This window comes from Mytilus trossulus, chromosome 12 (assembly GCF_036588685.1).
Source record: "Mytilus trossulus isolate FHL-02 chromosome 12, PNRI_Mtr1.1.1.hap1, whole genome shotgun sequence".
Taxonomy (NCBI): Eukaryota; Metazoa; Mollusca; class Bivalvia; order Mytilida; family Mytilidae; genus Mytilus; species Mytilus trossulus.
Genome location: NC_086384.1, coordinates 21108375 through 21122127, shown reverse-complemented (window position 1 = coordinate 21122127; position 13753 = coordinate 21108375). Strand labels below are relative to the sequence as shown.

The window sequence follows — 13753 nt, the reverse complement described above, 5'->3', positions numbered from 1 at the left end:
AAGTATAGATTTTGCGTACTGACGTTGGTTATCATCTTAATAACGTGTTATAGTATTCTTTTATTTGTCTTTATTAATATTACTTTTACTGTTCAGTCAGATTTTTGAGATATTCATTTGACGTGACTCTGTGCATGTTTATGTAAAACATCATACTTTGAACGACAAAATTATTTCATTTATTAATATTAATTTTACTTATGGATCTTGACATACTTTGAATGACAAAACTGTTTTATTTGTTAATACTTCTTTTTCTGTTGTCTGTTTTTTAAGATATACATTTGACGTGAAACTGTACTTAAGTATCCCGTCATACTTTGAACCACACAATTATTTTATTTATTATTATTACTTTTACTGTTAAGTCTATTTTTGTTATATCTACTTTACGTGACTCTGCATATATGTATGCCGTCATACTTTGGACGACATAATTATTTTCTGTCTACCTGTGCGAATTTCAAACGTGCAAGTTTATACCAGTACTGAAAACCTTCCATCCTTTACGGGTAGACTTTACATAAATAAAAGAAGTCGTATTAGATAAGCAAAATGAGTATGTTAATTTTGATGAATGCCTTTTTGTGCTTCTTCGTTACATTTGTTGTTTTTACAGTGATTAAGATGATAACACAAAATTGACTGCTGTACCCCTATTTTTGACATTTTTACTCTTTGAGTATGTTTGTTTTGTTCATGCATCGTTAACAATGTAATGGAATTTGATACAACTGTCATACAAGTGAAGGGTTTAGCTAGCTATCAAACCAGGTTCAATCCACCATTTTCTACATTAGAAAATGCCTGTACCAAGTCAGGAATATTACAGTTGTTATCCATTCGTTTGGACTTTTGATTTTTGCCTTTTGAATTTGGACTTTCCTTTTTGAATTTTCCTCGGAGTTCAGTATTTTTGTGTTTTTACTTTTTGATGAAAGATGTCACATACGACACGTAAAGTTTCCTGTTAGCTTAACCTTGCATCAGCAAAACCCTTTTTCTGATACATTTTGTTTTGTTAGAGAACTTGCTCATGTTACTTTAGCTTCATTGAATATGCATATGAAAGAAGAGTTTCAAGCAAATTTTAAAGAAAGTCTTTGAATCATGTAATTTACAATTTTAGTTCTGCGAAAAAATGTTAAGTTGGGCACAAGATGATGTTTTTAGAGTGAATATTGTAGATTAAGTTAATATGAATTACTGATCTGATTAAAAAAACTATATATCTTTTATTGATAATGACCGACACATGGATATTGCAGTATTAATCATAATGTATTGTTATAAGAAGAAGGAAATGTGGACTAATTGTCAATAAGACAACTATCAACCAAAGTTCAAAAGAAATGAATTATCAGCAATTGTAGGCATTTAGCAATGAGAAAAACCTATACTGTATAATCAGCTATAAAAGGCCCTGATATGAAAACGTGAATCAATTTTATAGAGAAAACTAATGATCTAATTTATGACAAAACCATCTAAAGTTTGTTTTATTTACCATTGCGGCAGTTTCTTTACGGTGTGAATTTGATGATAGCTTAATGTCAGAACAATTTAGTTTCATAATAAATAAAAAATGTATTTTTGGGTAAAGATTGCGTGAAATGTAATCAAAACCTTATGTTACTGACTTTATCTAAATTTCCCAAGGCTTATCATTACCTTTTTGATACTCAAAATATAGTGCATTGATCATCACATTCTATTCATTTTACCTATGAACATTTCCACCGATTTATCAATGTAAATAAATGCTCAGATATTCAAGTCACAAAATGATGTCACATCGGTCATGAATATTGATAAGAGTTTGAATAGAAATCCATAAATGATTGATGCCTTTATTATTCTTAGCCATATAGTTGCCCGATTTACCAATTTCAAGATAAGTAGAAATGGGACAGTACAGTTATTGCCAGTTATGTAATTATAGAACCTTTGACCTGTCAATTGGACATGATTAGATTACATACAGGATTATTTATTTAACATAGCTCTCTGTTCATCACAGAATAGTTTGGTTAACTTTTCTTTGGAACTACAAATCTTAGCTTGCGGAAATTGGTGTAAAAAGTAAACCAACAAACAAACAGAGCTTCGTTTGAGCTTTCAAAACAATGCTATATATTTTCCAATTCATCAGTCATCAGCTTTCTCTTTACCAAGTAGGTGGACCTGAATATTCTTAATACAAAGGCATTGTCGGAATGTTGTTGCAATTTTCTCAGGAGCTATAAATCCAACACTTTCTGAAATTTGGATCAAACCATGCAATACCTTGTTCTGTTTTCAAATCCTTTCCTCATTAACTTCGATTTTACTGAATAATTAGTGAGCCATTATCTGACAGTCCAACTTTTTAACAACGTTTTCTTTATTTCAGAATGTATTGGAGGATTAGGTTATCTAACAGCACTGACTTCATTATCGCTAGCCACACCAAAGGGACACAACGCATCACGCTTGTCATAGATTTGGATTTCCTGACCTATGTCTGTGGTAAGTTTAAGTTTCCGTATATACAGTCAAACCTGGGTAAACCGGACCATGAATAAACCAGTTTCCTGTTCATTCCGGCCGAAAATTGAAGTCCCATTTTTTCGCATCAAAGTCTTTGTTAAAAAAAAATCTGTGCAAACTGACCCTGTGTATTCCGAATTTTGGTCTCATGTTACAGACCCAATACTCTTAAAACTACATTAACTATTACCTGTCAAAACCGGTTTGTCTAATTAATTTCAATGGTCGATAATATGCAATCAAAACATACTTGTTTATACAATATGGCTTTTCAGGATAATCAATTAGTTAGGTGTTAAACTGCTAACTTACAATCGTACAGTAGTGAGCTGTATTATTTATCAAAATATTATAAACGTGTCAATCAAATGAAAAGTCACACCGAATATATCTCGGATTGAACTTACGTTGTAAATTGGATAAACAAATTTAAATCGCGGAGTAAGAAATTTACATCGTGATTTCGAAATCCTGCATTCCCTGTTGTGAACCCCTAAACCAATGAACCTGATAAAGAAGCACCCGTATGACAGCAATCAATGGGTATTGTACACTGTACGACAATGCTTCGATAGTGATGAAATTACGTTTGAGAATATTCTGGCTTTTAATTGGCATTCCAATGTTTCAAATTAACTATCATGGAAGTGAATCATAATACTCGTCTCACAATCCAAACAACGCGAGTATTATGGATCAGTATAATGTAAATGCAAACAATAAAAAAAGAAGTGAAAGTATTTTGATTTATCAGATATAATTAACAATCAGAAAGAACTTTTGCATGCACAATATCGGACTTCACATATCATTTACTTCCGGTCAAAACGGAAACCTGAATAAACCGGCTCACTGTCCAAACCAGCCCTTTTTTATAGTGGTCACAGACCACAATTAAATTCTCTATTAGTTCTTTTTAACGTTTTGTTTCATTAAGAAAATTGCACCTAATCTTCTTGTCAAATTTTGTGTGTGTGTAAAGTACAGTTCTAGTACAAAACTATATCCAAAATACAGAAATATTGCTCCTCAGCAATTCAGCCAATACACATCCAAACCCCTATGGACAAGTCAAAAGATGTTCCGTAAACTGTAAATATCACCTTTTTGCACCTGGCCTAATCACTCCTTCCATAAGTCAGTTAAAATAAAACATCCAAAAGTTTTTTTAGCTGTCTTCTTTCATTTCTACCCCAGAAAAGCTAAATGTATGAGAAAGGGAATGACAAAATATAAAGAATAAATAGACTATAATTAAAGGGAACTATATTCGTTCTGAAGGTTACAAGAGAATAAAGATAACAAGAAAAAGGAGTGTTTGGAGATAAATCCTTTAAAAGTTAGTGTTTGGGTAGGCATCAATTTTGATAATGTCATATGTCATAGGCCCAAAATCTTTTTTATTAAAATGTGTCTTGAACAAAGCGCATCTCAGACAAGGATAAATGAATAGTAAGAACAAATATAAAAGGTCTTCCCATGAAAAGTGGAAAGTGCTAATAGAATGTTAAAACAACAACCAGGAATTGTCACTTTTATTTATTTCATTTCTCATTTTACCAACTAAGCAAAATAAACAGCTGAGAAATAGGAATAGTTGCCACCATAAACACTGAATAAACCACTGCTTCTCACTGAAATTTTACCTCCTTTCTCAAGGTTTAGCACAGGATTGGCAGTTTCAGTTCCTCCATGGATCTGTGGACCATACAGGTTCATGAGGTTTGCTCCATTTTTACTGATGTAAGCTCCTAAGTGAGCACCACCATTAGACATGACTGTTGCAGAAATAAGATATAGTCCTGTCTGCGTTGCTGTAAATATTCCTGTCTTTGGACTATATCCTCCTCCTTGGTTCAAAATAACTGTGTCAAATTTAATTGTATTATCTTTTTTAAGAGATGCAGTGGCTGTCAGTGTTGCTGTAAAAGCTGGTCTGTCCTTTTCATTTCTTCTCCCTAAAAAAATGAAACGGTTGTTAATTAGGAAAATTATGTTGTTTTGAAGGTCTTACAAACCAATTCTTACTTAGTGAACTCTTTTTAAACATTTTAAATCAGTGGATTTAGCCTGGAATCAATTTCTATATTTGTTATAGAACATTACAGTATTTTGTTTAAAATATCTCAACAAATGGAAGTTTTAAATGACCTTGACTGTCTTTACAGTCCTTGCACGATCGCCTTATTAAGATGGCTACAACAAATGAAGTTTTTAACGACCTTGACTGGCTATACAGCCCTTGTACGGTTTGATGACTGGGGAGTCTTCTTCCATCTTGGATTTTAAAAAAAGCAAATAACAATCGGTATAAATCTTAAATGAAATGTGCAAATTTCATGAGTAGAATATAATACTTTTTCGGGTTGATATAGAAAATAATGTATTTTGTCATACTTACTGCTGTATTTTGCAAAAAAAAACACTATAAGAGCAGATTTCTCAAATAAAGTAATTTTAATAATAGAATGGGTTTCGATTTCCCCATCTTATTGTAAAGCAAGTAAAGGAATCTGATGACAAAATTTTTTTTTTTCTGATCTGAAAGCATAATTTAAGTGCTATCTTCTCACATTTTATCTTTACATTTTATGGTGTATTTCTCTTTTTATCCCACATAATTGCTTTTCCATGTATAATCTTTTACAAAATCTGACAATTTTGCACACTCCATAGCATGAAAAAAAGCTTGGTAATCCATACTTTTTATTACATTTAAAAAAAAATCATACTTTATAAACTATATTTTGACAAATGATTTAAAAAATCTATGGATTTTAATTTAGCTATCTACCTTAAGTATACATAGATATGTTGACTAATAAAAAAACTTAAATTATATTGAATTAAATATTTACCTGACATTTGTGATCCAGATTTAATGGCAACCATCATAGCCACTAAGTTGTCAAGTATCTTGTTTTCTGAAAGTGAAAGTTCAAATTAAAGTTTGATCTATTTAGAGACTTTTTTATTTTATTTTTCAAAAATATCAGCATGATAATATATATACTGTGGATTTATTATATTTGTTGGATACCAATTTTCGTGGATTTTGTGGGTACAGGAGAACCACCAATTCAAATGTTCAACGAATTACAAATTTTCTAAAGGAATGAATGAAGACTTTGCCAAAACCAGGAAATTAAATATCCACGAGTATGTTAATTAGTTTTCCTCAAACCCACCCCCATCAACCTTAGAAATGTTGACTAATAACTAAATCTAAATTATATTGGAATTAGCTATTTACCTGATATTTGAGATCCAGATTTAATGGCAAATATCATATCCACTAAGTTGTCAAATATCTTGTTTTCTGAAAACATGGAAAATGAAGGTTCAAATTAAAATTTGAATTATTTAGAGACTATAGTGGGGTAGAATATATGGTGACTGATTTTGGATTCACAATGAATTAAATGGCAAATCCTGAACTTACAATACACTAATGTGTCTGATCCTGCATCATGATAAGATAAAATCTGAATTACTGAAGATTTAACTGACATGCCCAGTGTCATCACAATTAGACATCACAAATCCTCATTCCCAAATCGAACCTTCTGCCCTTCTTGACTCGGCATGGGTTAAAATTTGAAAAATTGTAAAGATATTTATTTTTATTTTTTGAGACTGTATGTTTATTTTATCTACTGATAAAATTGAGAATGGAAATGGGGAATGTGTCAAAGAGACAACACCTCGACCAGAGAAAAAAACAACAGCAGAAGGTCACCAACAGGTCTTCAATGTAGCGAGAAATTAATGTCTATTAGTTTGGATTTGATTGCTGTGTTCACCTTTGATTATCCTACTTTCCGTTTCAATCATAACAGTTTAAATAGTTAGTTTCTCTTGAAATTGAACGAATACTAACCAAAATAATTTGTTAACATATGCAGCTTTATTTTTTTTAATTTAAACATGGAAACTTACCAAGTTTTGGGCATGATCCACTTTCCACTTCTTTGGCAAGAATTGAAATCAACAATAGACAGGTACTAAACACAAACATTTGGAAATACATCATGTTGAGCTTTTTGGAACTTTGATGTGAACTATGCAGTTTAGCAATATTATACTTTCAGAATTCTTGTTAAACTGTTTCAAAATGATGATATTGCATGTTTAACACTTGAACATATGTTAGCTATTCATTACACCAGTAACAAAGTATTGAGTTTCATATCACGTTTAAAAAAAGGATGAATTTGTACTTGTTTTAAGATTTTTAAATGCTTTCTTAAAAAAACAAATTTACAGAGACTGCATATTTTTTAAGAGCATTTTTGTGATGATGAAATAATACTAATTCCTGGAATTGTCATTTGTGTTTAAATCACCAAATTTAAATCATCTTTAATTATTATGCATGTCAAAAAAAGCTGAAGAAAAATTACCTAAAGATATTTTTCCTAATTTTCCATTGCAAGACGTAAAGATTCTTTATTTTATGCTCCATGCAAACGTGCAAGATTTGTTGGGAATTTATCCCATGAGAAGTGTTGATGTGAATTTTGAAATTCTCACTTACATACACTGAACACCTAAAAAAACACATTAAAATGAGTTAAAAATGTATTTAAACATATTCATACTCATTCCAACAATATTGGTTTAGAATGACAACACTTATACCAACATAAGAGAAGCATTAATAGGTCCTCCAACCCTTAAAATCCCAAATGTAGATATGAAAAGTTTTTAGATATGGTCCTCCCTGCCTGTGTCAAAAACTAAAGGTTTGTGAGTATAACTTGAGTATTCCTCGTTTGATTTGATTGATGATTAAACAGATGAAAAGAGATTGGAAAGGGGGAGAACTCTAGTGATTTTAGGGACAACAGGAAATGTTCAACACAAATAATTAATAAATTTAAACAAACAAAAAAATGATGATAACTGCTTTGCATGGTTACTCATTCATATTAGTGTAAATCAGTAATTAATGAACATGATTGGTAATTTTTAACTTTCAAGAATAATTTATTTTGGACCCAACAAAAACGATTTCTGTAAATATTAATTTGCTGTTAAATGAACATCAGTTTGCAGGGCCAGATTTATACTAGTTTACTTTAGTTGTCATTACACTGTTTGCGTAGGAGTTCTTATTGAATATGTAAAATTTCAACAAAACTGTTCAGCAATGTTATCATTGATGAGTTATGGCAAAAATCCCAAAATATTACTATATATTGCAAATGTTTTTTTACAGCAATTGTTTCCTTCCATTCAATACTACGAATTGCAAATGGGGTAATGCTGAGCACATTATCACCTGCAACTTATTGCTTATCTACCATTCGGTATTATACTGAATATTCCAGATGTTCCTATGTCTTAAGAAAAACCATTGATGACAATTAGCAAAACTTTTTACTGAATGAAGTCAATAGCTATATGTAAGTGTTGTAAAATCTTGTTTCAAGTTCTGGAGATATCAAAATAGTTATTTAGAATATAAACTATTCCTTTATTTTTTCAGATTGAGCTGCTAACCTTACATTGCCAACTTTATCAGACAAAGTTAATGGCCACATAACTACCATGTGTACAGGGGTTCAAGGTTGTATAGAGAATGATCTGATTCAGAGGTCAATTGAATTCTCCCTTTTACTGGATCCCTGTTCAAACAGACTTGAGATCCGTATAGAGAGAGCCAGGTACAACAGAACACTCAGTGATTTTGAATATGGTAAGTTATTGAAATATATGAATACAGATACAGTAGATTCATTATTATTCGTTAGATTCAATTTTCGTGGGTACAGGTGACAAATTTTCTATAGGTTTGTACGCAGATTTTTCAGATATTTTGAATTTTTTTCGGAAAACCTTCTTAACTTTAAATCCTGCATTTATTTAAATCTCTGTGTAGTAAACCACATAAAAGAAAACAAATCTGGATGTGTACTATCGTTTGTCTGTTTGTCCTTTTCATTTTTAGCCATAGCGTTATCAGTTTATTTTCGATTTATGAGTTTGACTGTCCCTACGTAACTACGCGAAAAATGACAAAGTATAACTTTCTCAAAATAGAGCAAATATCTATGAAAATCAAAATCCTGACCACATGCACACTTTCAATATATTAACTAACAGACAGCAAAGTGAAAACTTTATAGGAATCAAAATGTAGGAGGAGCTATGCGGAATAACTATCTACCTATAATTGGAAGGACGGACAGACGGACAGGGGTAAAACAATATGCCCCAAAACTTTGAGTTACAGGGTCATACTAAAAATAACCTACAAAGCCATGGCTAAAAAAGACAATAAAACATAGAACTGAAGACTTAAAGCAACACATTGAAACACCAAAATGATTTGAGAGTGTTCTCAGGTGCTCTAGAAAGATAGGCAGATCCTGCTCCACATGTTGGTCATGTAAGTACAAACCAAGTGTTAAGTCTAATTCGGTCGGTCACATTCGGAGAAGTAGAAGGAATAGTAGTAACGATTATTTGTACATATCCGTTGTCATCTGTGAAATAGATATTCCAAAACGGTCAACCAAGTTGTGATGGGGTCCGTTAAACTTACGAAAGGATGATTTCAACTTCACTACTTGGAACCCTTGTTTAATAGCTTTCTTGTGAGCAACAACCCTCTATAACGAAAATCATTATATGAAAGAAAAGCCCCGAAATATCATATCAATTGCGATATACATACTTTGTATGCAGGCACTGATATAATGATGCTACATAGAAATGGAAAGATTACAATTGGTAGCTTAAATCATCACATTGGTCGAAATTTTGCAACCGACCCTAATTATTAATTTTCCAGATGCAAGTCCTGATATGAAGCAGATCCTCTTGTGGACAGTTGTCTCATTGGTAATCTTACCACATCTTCTTTATTATATTGACTGTTCAATGGGCTAGATGCATTCAATGTAAGTCACCAAATTTTGAATTATCTAATGTGAGAACATCATCTTTAAAAGGGAAATAAAGCTAAAAGATACTGTTCACTTTTTTTCAGTCTTCCTATGAAGTTCCTGTATGAAATCAGCCTCAAGTGAAGTCCGCAAAAAAAGATTCAGGAGCATAGATGGTTCAAATAGGCATACCGAATGTGTTTTCACAATAACTTTTAAGCCCGCCTTTGACTGCTGATAAATTTGATGTTAATAACTAAGAAAGAGGTTTTGTGCAGCAATTAAAAGACCCAGCAATATAACCTTGTTTGTAAGGACACTAATGGAGTTTATGTATCCAATACAATGAAGGAAAATCCAGTCCTTCATCTTTGGTTGAAAATCCCAGGAATCATATGACAAAGCAATGATCACAAGGAATTTCCCCCTTATTTAGTATCCTTTGGTTATATGTTGTGCTTCCAATTGAAATGTTAATATCTTATCAATTTATCAAGCAGTTTATATAATGTGATTTACATTTGTTTGGAGGTTCTTATATGCTTTAAGGTCAATATACTGTTCTCATGCAGGAAGGACAGGTGCTTTGCAACATAGCATTTATCACATTTTATAAAATTTCTAAAGCTTAAAAGACTTTTTTATGTAATGTTTATCTTTCAATTAACTTTTTGATCACACAAAAACCTTCAAATATCATATTTTCATTAGTACTGAACAGTTCAATGCAGCTTAAAAAAAATCAAAATCCGGTATAACTGATTTGATTATTATTTTTTTTCAATCTAAACTAAAACCAACTTACAGTTCTTCTAGTTACATTTGGACATGGATTTAGAATGGTTGGTATATCTGTTGTATTGTCTATGATATTCAAAGTCCCGAAATCTGGTTCCTGAACATTAAGCTGTGGTTTATCTTCTAATTCAATATCATAAGCTCCGAGTAAGGTATTCCAGGATGGGGACCAGATAGGCTCATTCCAATCATTTTTCTGTTCGAGATAAACCTAAAATTGATAAATCCAAAATGTCATACTCAATTTAAATAAGAACTTAGTGAGAGAAAAAAAGATTCTACCCATTGCTGCAAAATTGTAATATTGATGTTATTAATCTTATTATGTTCTATTTAACATAACACACAGGGATTTCGTTTCTTTACACATAGCCTCATGTTGTCTACCACAACTATTTAAATTTTTAATGATATCTATATAGCCAATAAGGAAGAGATTCACTAAAAATTCTATATCCGTTCCATATATTTGAATACATTGTATGCCAATATTTTTAATCAAATAAACAAATTGTTGAAGCTGTCAATACCGGAAATAGCTGACATGCGTCTCCGCTTTGAACTCTGTTAAGGGGAGACGATATATTTAATAGGGTATCAATATTTGAGCATAATATCGATACTTATCATATACTTAGACTAAATATCATATGATTTTTACTGTATGATAGTAGCATTAAACGTAAATTCCATATTTTTCGAATTAGTGCTTAGCGGGCTGATATGAAAAGTTTATCACATGCTTCGAGTGTTATCACATGCCTTTCCGTAACGTTATCGCATGGCATTCCGGTGAAACTAGGCAAACTCCAGAAAATACACCTCAATGCTACGTTTTTGATGAAAAACATTACAAAGTAGTGTACAAAACAATTATTTGGATACTGGAAAGTATATTTTGTAAAATAATGATTAAAACAAAAACAAAAAAACGCAATCAAATTATTCAATAAATGCATTTTTCAAAAGTTTCAAACATAATTAAAAAAGTTACTTCACAAAAAAGTTGACTTTTCTAAACAGTGTTCATTATGTATATTTTTGAATTATTTTTTGTTCGTTTCGTCAAAATTTAAATGTTTTCTTCTCTGTTGAGGCATATGATAGAAAGATTTCATATCGAATGTACTAAATTTGGGCTCCGACGTCCGTGAACTTTTCACTCTTTGAACTTCTATTTGGGAACCACGTAAAAGGATCAATATATGAATCTGTGATTTTTCTGCATCGTTGAAGCATATGATAAAAAGATCATAACATGTCATTTTTCATATTGCATGTATTATCAGCCCTCGGTCAATATCAGCCCTCGAGCCATGCGGATCATGGGCTGGTATTGAACCTAGGGCTAATAATACATGCGATATGAAAAATGCCATATAATAATCTGATATTATTCAATATAAATTTGACTGTTTGCTCATTTGCTATAATAATCCAGGGTTATACGAATATGAAGTTGATTTTTCAAACACTTTTTTTTTCAACTGGTAACCTCAACTAGGTTTTCATTTTCTTTATTTTTAGCCCAAAATACTAAAAAAAAAAAAAAATTATCTAAATTATCATTTCAGTATATTAACTCAAATGTTAAGATATTAATAAAATTTATTGTTTTTGTAGATCTTGTGTCATTTTTGATTTAGCAGTTTCAAAGGAGAAGATTGTTTAAAGTAGGCAAACTAGATGAATATTTGGGAAAAAAGTGTAATAACTTCTCAAGTGGTCAGTTTACAGGTTTTTTTTCTATAAACATGATAAACGTATTTGTAGATTTTGCTTTGCTGGACATTTTTGTTGTTTTCAGTTTATCTTTATCCTAAATAATATTGTAAAAATACCTTAAAATTACCAATTTACTGGCAACAACCAAACAATGGGTCATTAGATTCTTCTGAAATTTCATATCTGATAGAACTTGAATTAATGAACACTTTTACCTCACATCAGACTTGCTCTAAATGCTTTAATTTTTTTTTCCATTTTCATTTGTAGTTCAACGAGACAAGGTTGTATGCAAATAGCCCATTTACTGTTCCTTGATATTAAAGGTTTGACATAAGTGGTAAGTAGGTAGAATTCCGATGTTCAACTTGGTTAAGTGAGAAAATATATTGATATATAAAAATCTTCAAGGTGTGCCACAGAATTTGTGGCATAGGGGTGAACATGTGGCACTGCTGTAAACAATTAGTATAAAACTTTATAATTCTAAAGGTAAGACTTATATACTTTGAAAAAGTATGTTATACCTTAACATCCAGTTATGCACTCCTTGATTATTAGGCCATGAACACTATTCTAAATTACTTGTTCTCCTTACTAGATATGCAACATAACAAAAAGTGGTAATGTAGTCAACTCCACTTGTTTACTGAGGGGAGACAACTCATATAGATGCTGTGGCTCTGTCATATCGTGACAAAAGTATAAGATATAGTACGATTATTTTTTTTCACCACACTAGCACCTCGACAATGCATGTCTCTTCAGTGATGCTTCACATAATATAATATCGTTTGGAAACAATTTTTCATTTTAACAATTATTTGGATAATTGATGTTTATATAAAGGATTAACTCAGTTTTAGTCATAGATAGGATTTCCCCATTTACTTATCACAATATTGGATATCAAAGGAGATGCAAGGTATACATCAGTGTGATAGTTCTGTCTTGAAAACTTACTAGGACTTATTAAGGTCAAATACAGTCTTCAACAATAATGTTATTTCCATCTCTGTCTACTTTAAGGTGGTATGGGTGTCTTTCGCCATCTTGGATTGTAAAAAACAGAGAATCTAAGGTCCATATTTTCAATCAAGTTAGCAAAATTTGATGTTGGAATGCAAATTTTTAATGTAAACTTTCATTTAAAAGAATCAATTTATAAGAATATAACTTATAAATATTAATATTTTTACAAGTGTAGATTATTGTTAGTTGCTTTTTTAATATTTTCAAATTTGCAATTTAAGGGGAGGTAACTCTAAAACAGTGCATTTTCTGAAGGACTCTTCATGAAATTTTCCTATTTTGTCTTCACATTGACCAAAGTGGACACAGAATAGGACTACACGCTTTTCAAGGAGCAGTTTATTTAGAAGAAGCTTGTGAAACTGACCACTGTTTTCGTGTATTGACAAAATCACATAAAGAACATGAAAATTTCATGAAAAAGTGTCCTCATGTAGGTCCTGAAACTAAAGAATTCGAGTTTTACAAATTAGACGAAAAAGAAATAAAAGGGTATATTGAGGAGCGAGGATGTACATCAACAAAGGTTCCCGCGCCCAAAGGAGGGATAATCTTGTGGGATTCCCGGACAGTTCATGATAATTCCAAGCCAGAGTTTGGATGTCCGAACAATGACCGGTGACGACATATCGTAAAATTGAGAATGGAAATGGGGAATGCATCAAAGAGACAACAAACCGACCATAGAAAAAACAACAGCGGAAGGTCACCAACAGGTCTTCAATATAAAGAGAAATTACCGCACCCGGAGGTGTCCTTCAGCTGGCCCCTAAACA

At 31.6% G+C, this 13753-nt stretch overlaps 1 protein-coding gene across 1 annotated transcript; it reads right to left on the bottom strand.

The window, feature by feature from the left end:
- Positions 1 to 4068: 4068 nt before the first annotated feature.
- LOC134693532 (complement C1q subcomponent subunit B-like) lies at positions 4069 to 6598 on the bottom strand. The gene is made up of 4 exons (XM_063554370.1): positions 6469 to 6598; positions 5783 to 5848; positions 5388 to 5453; positions 4069 to 4487 (listed from the first exon to the last, which is right to left on the bottom strand). The coding sequence occupies exons 1-4, from the start codon at positions 6560 to 6562 to the stop codon at positions 4093 to 4095; spliced, it is 621 nt and encodes a 206-aa protein (XP_063410440.1). The 5' UTR covers positions 6563 to 6598; the 3' UTR covers positions 4069 to 4092.
- Between the last annotated feature and the right edge of the window lie 7155 nt (positions 6599 to 13753).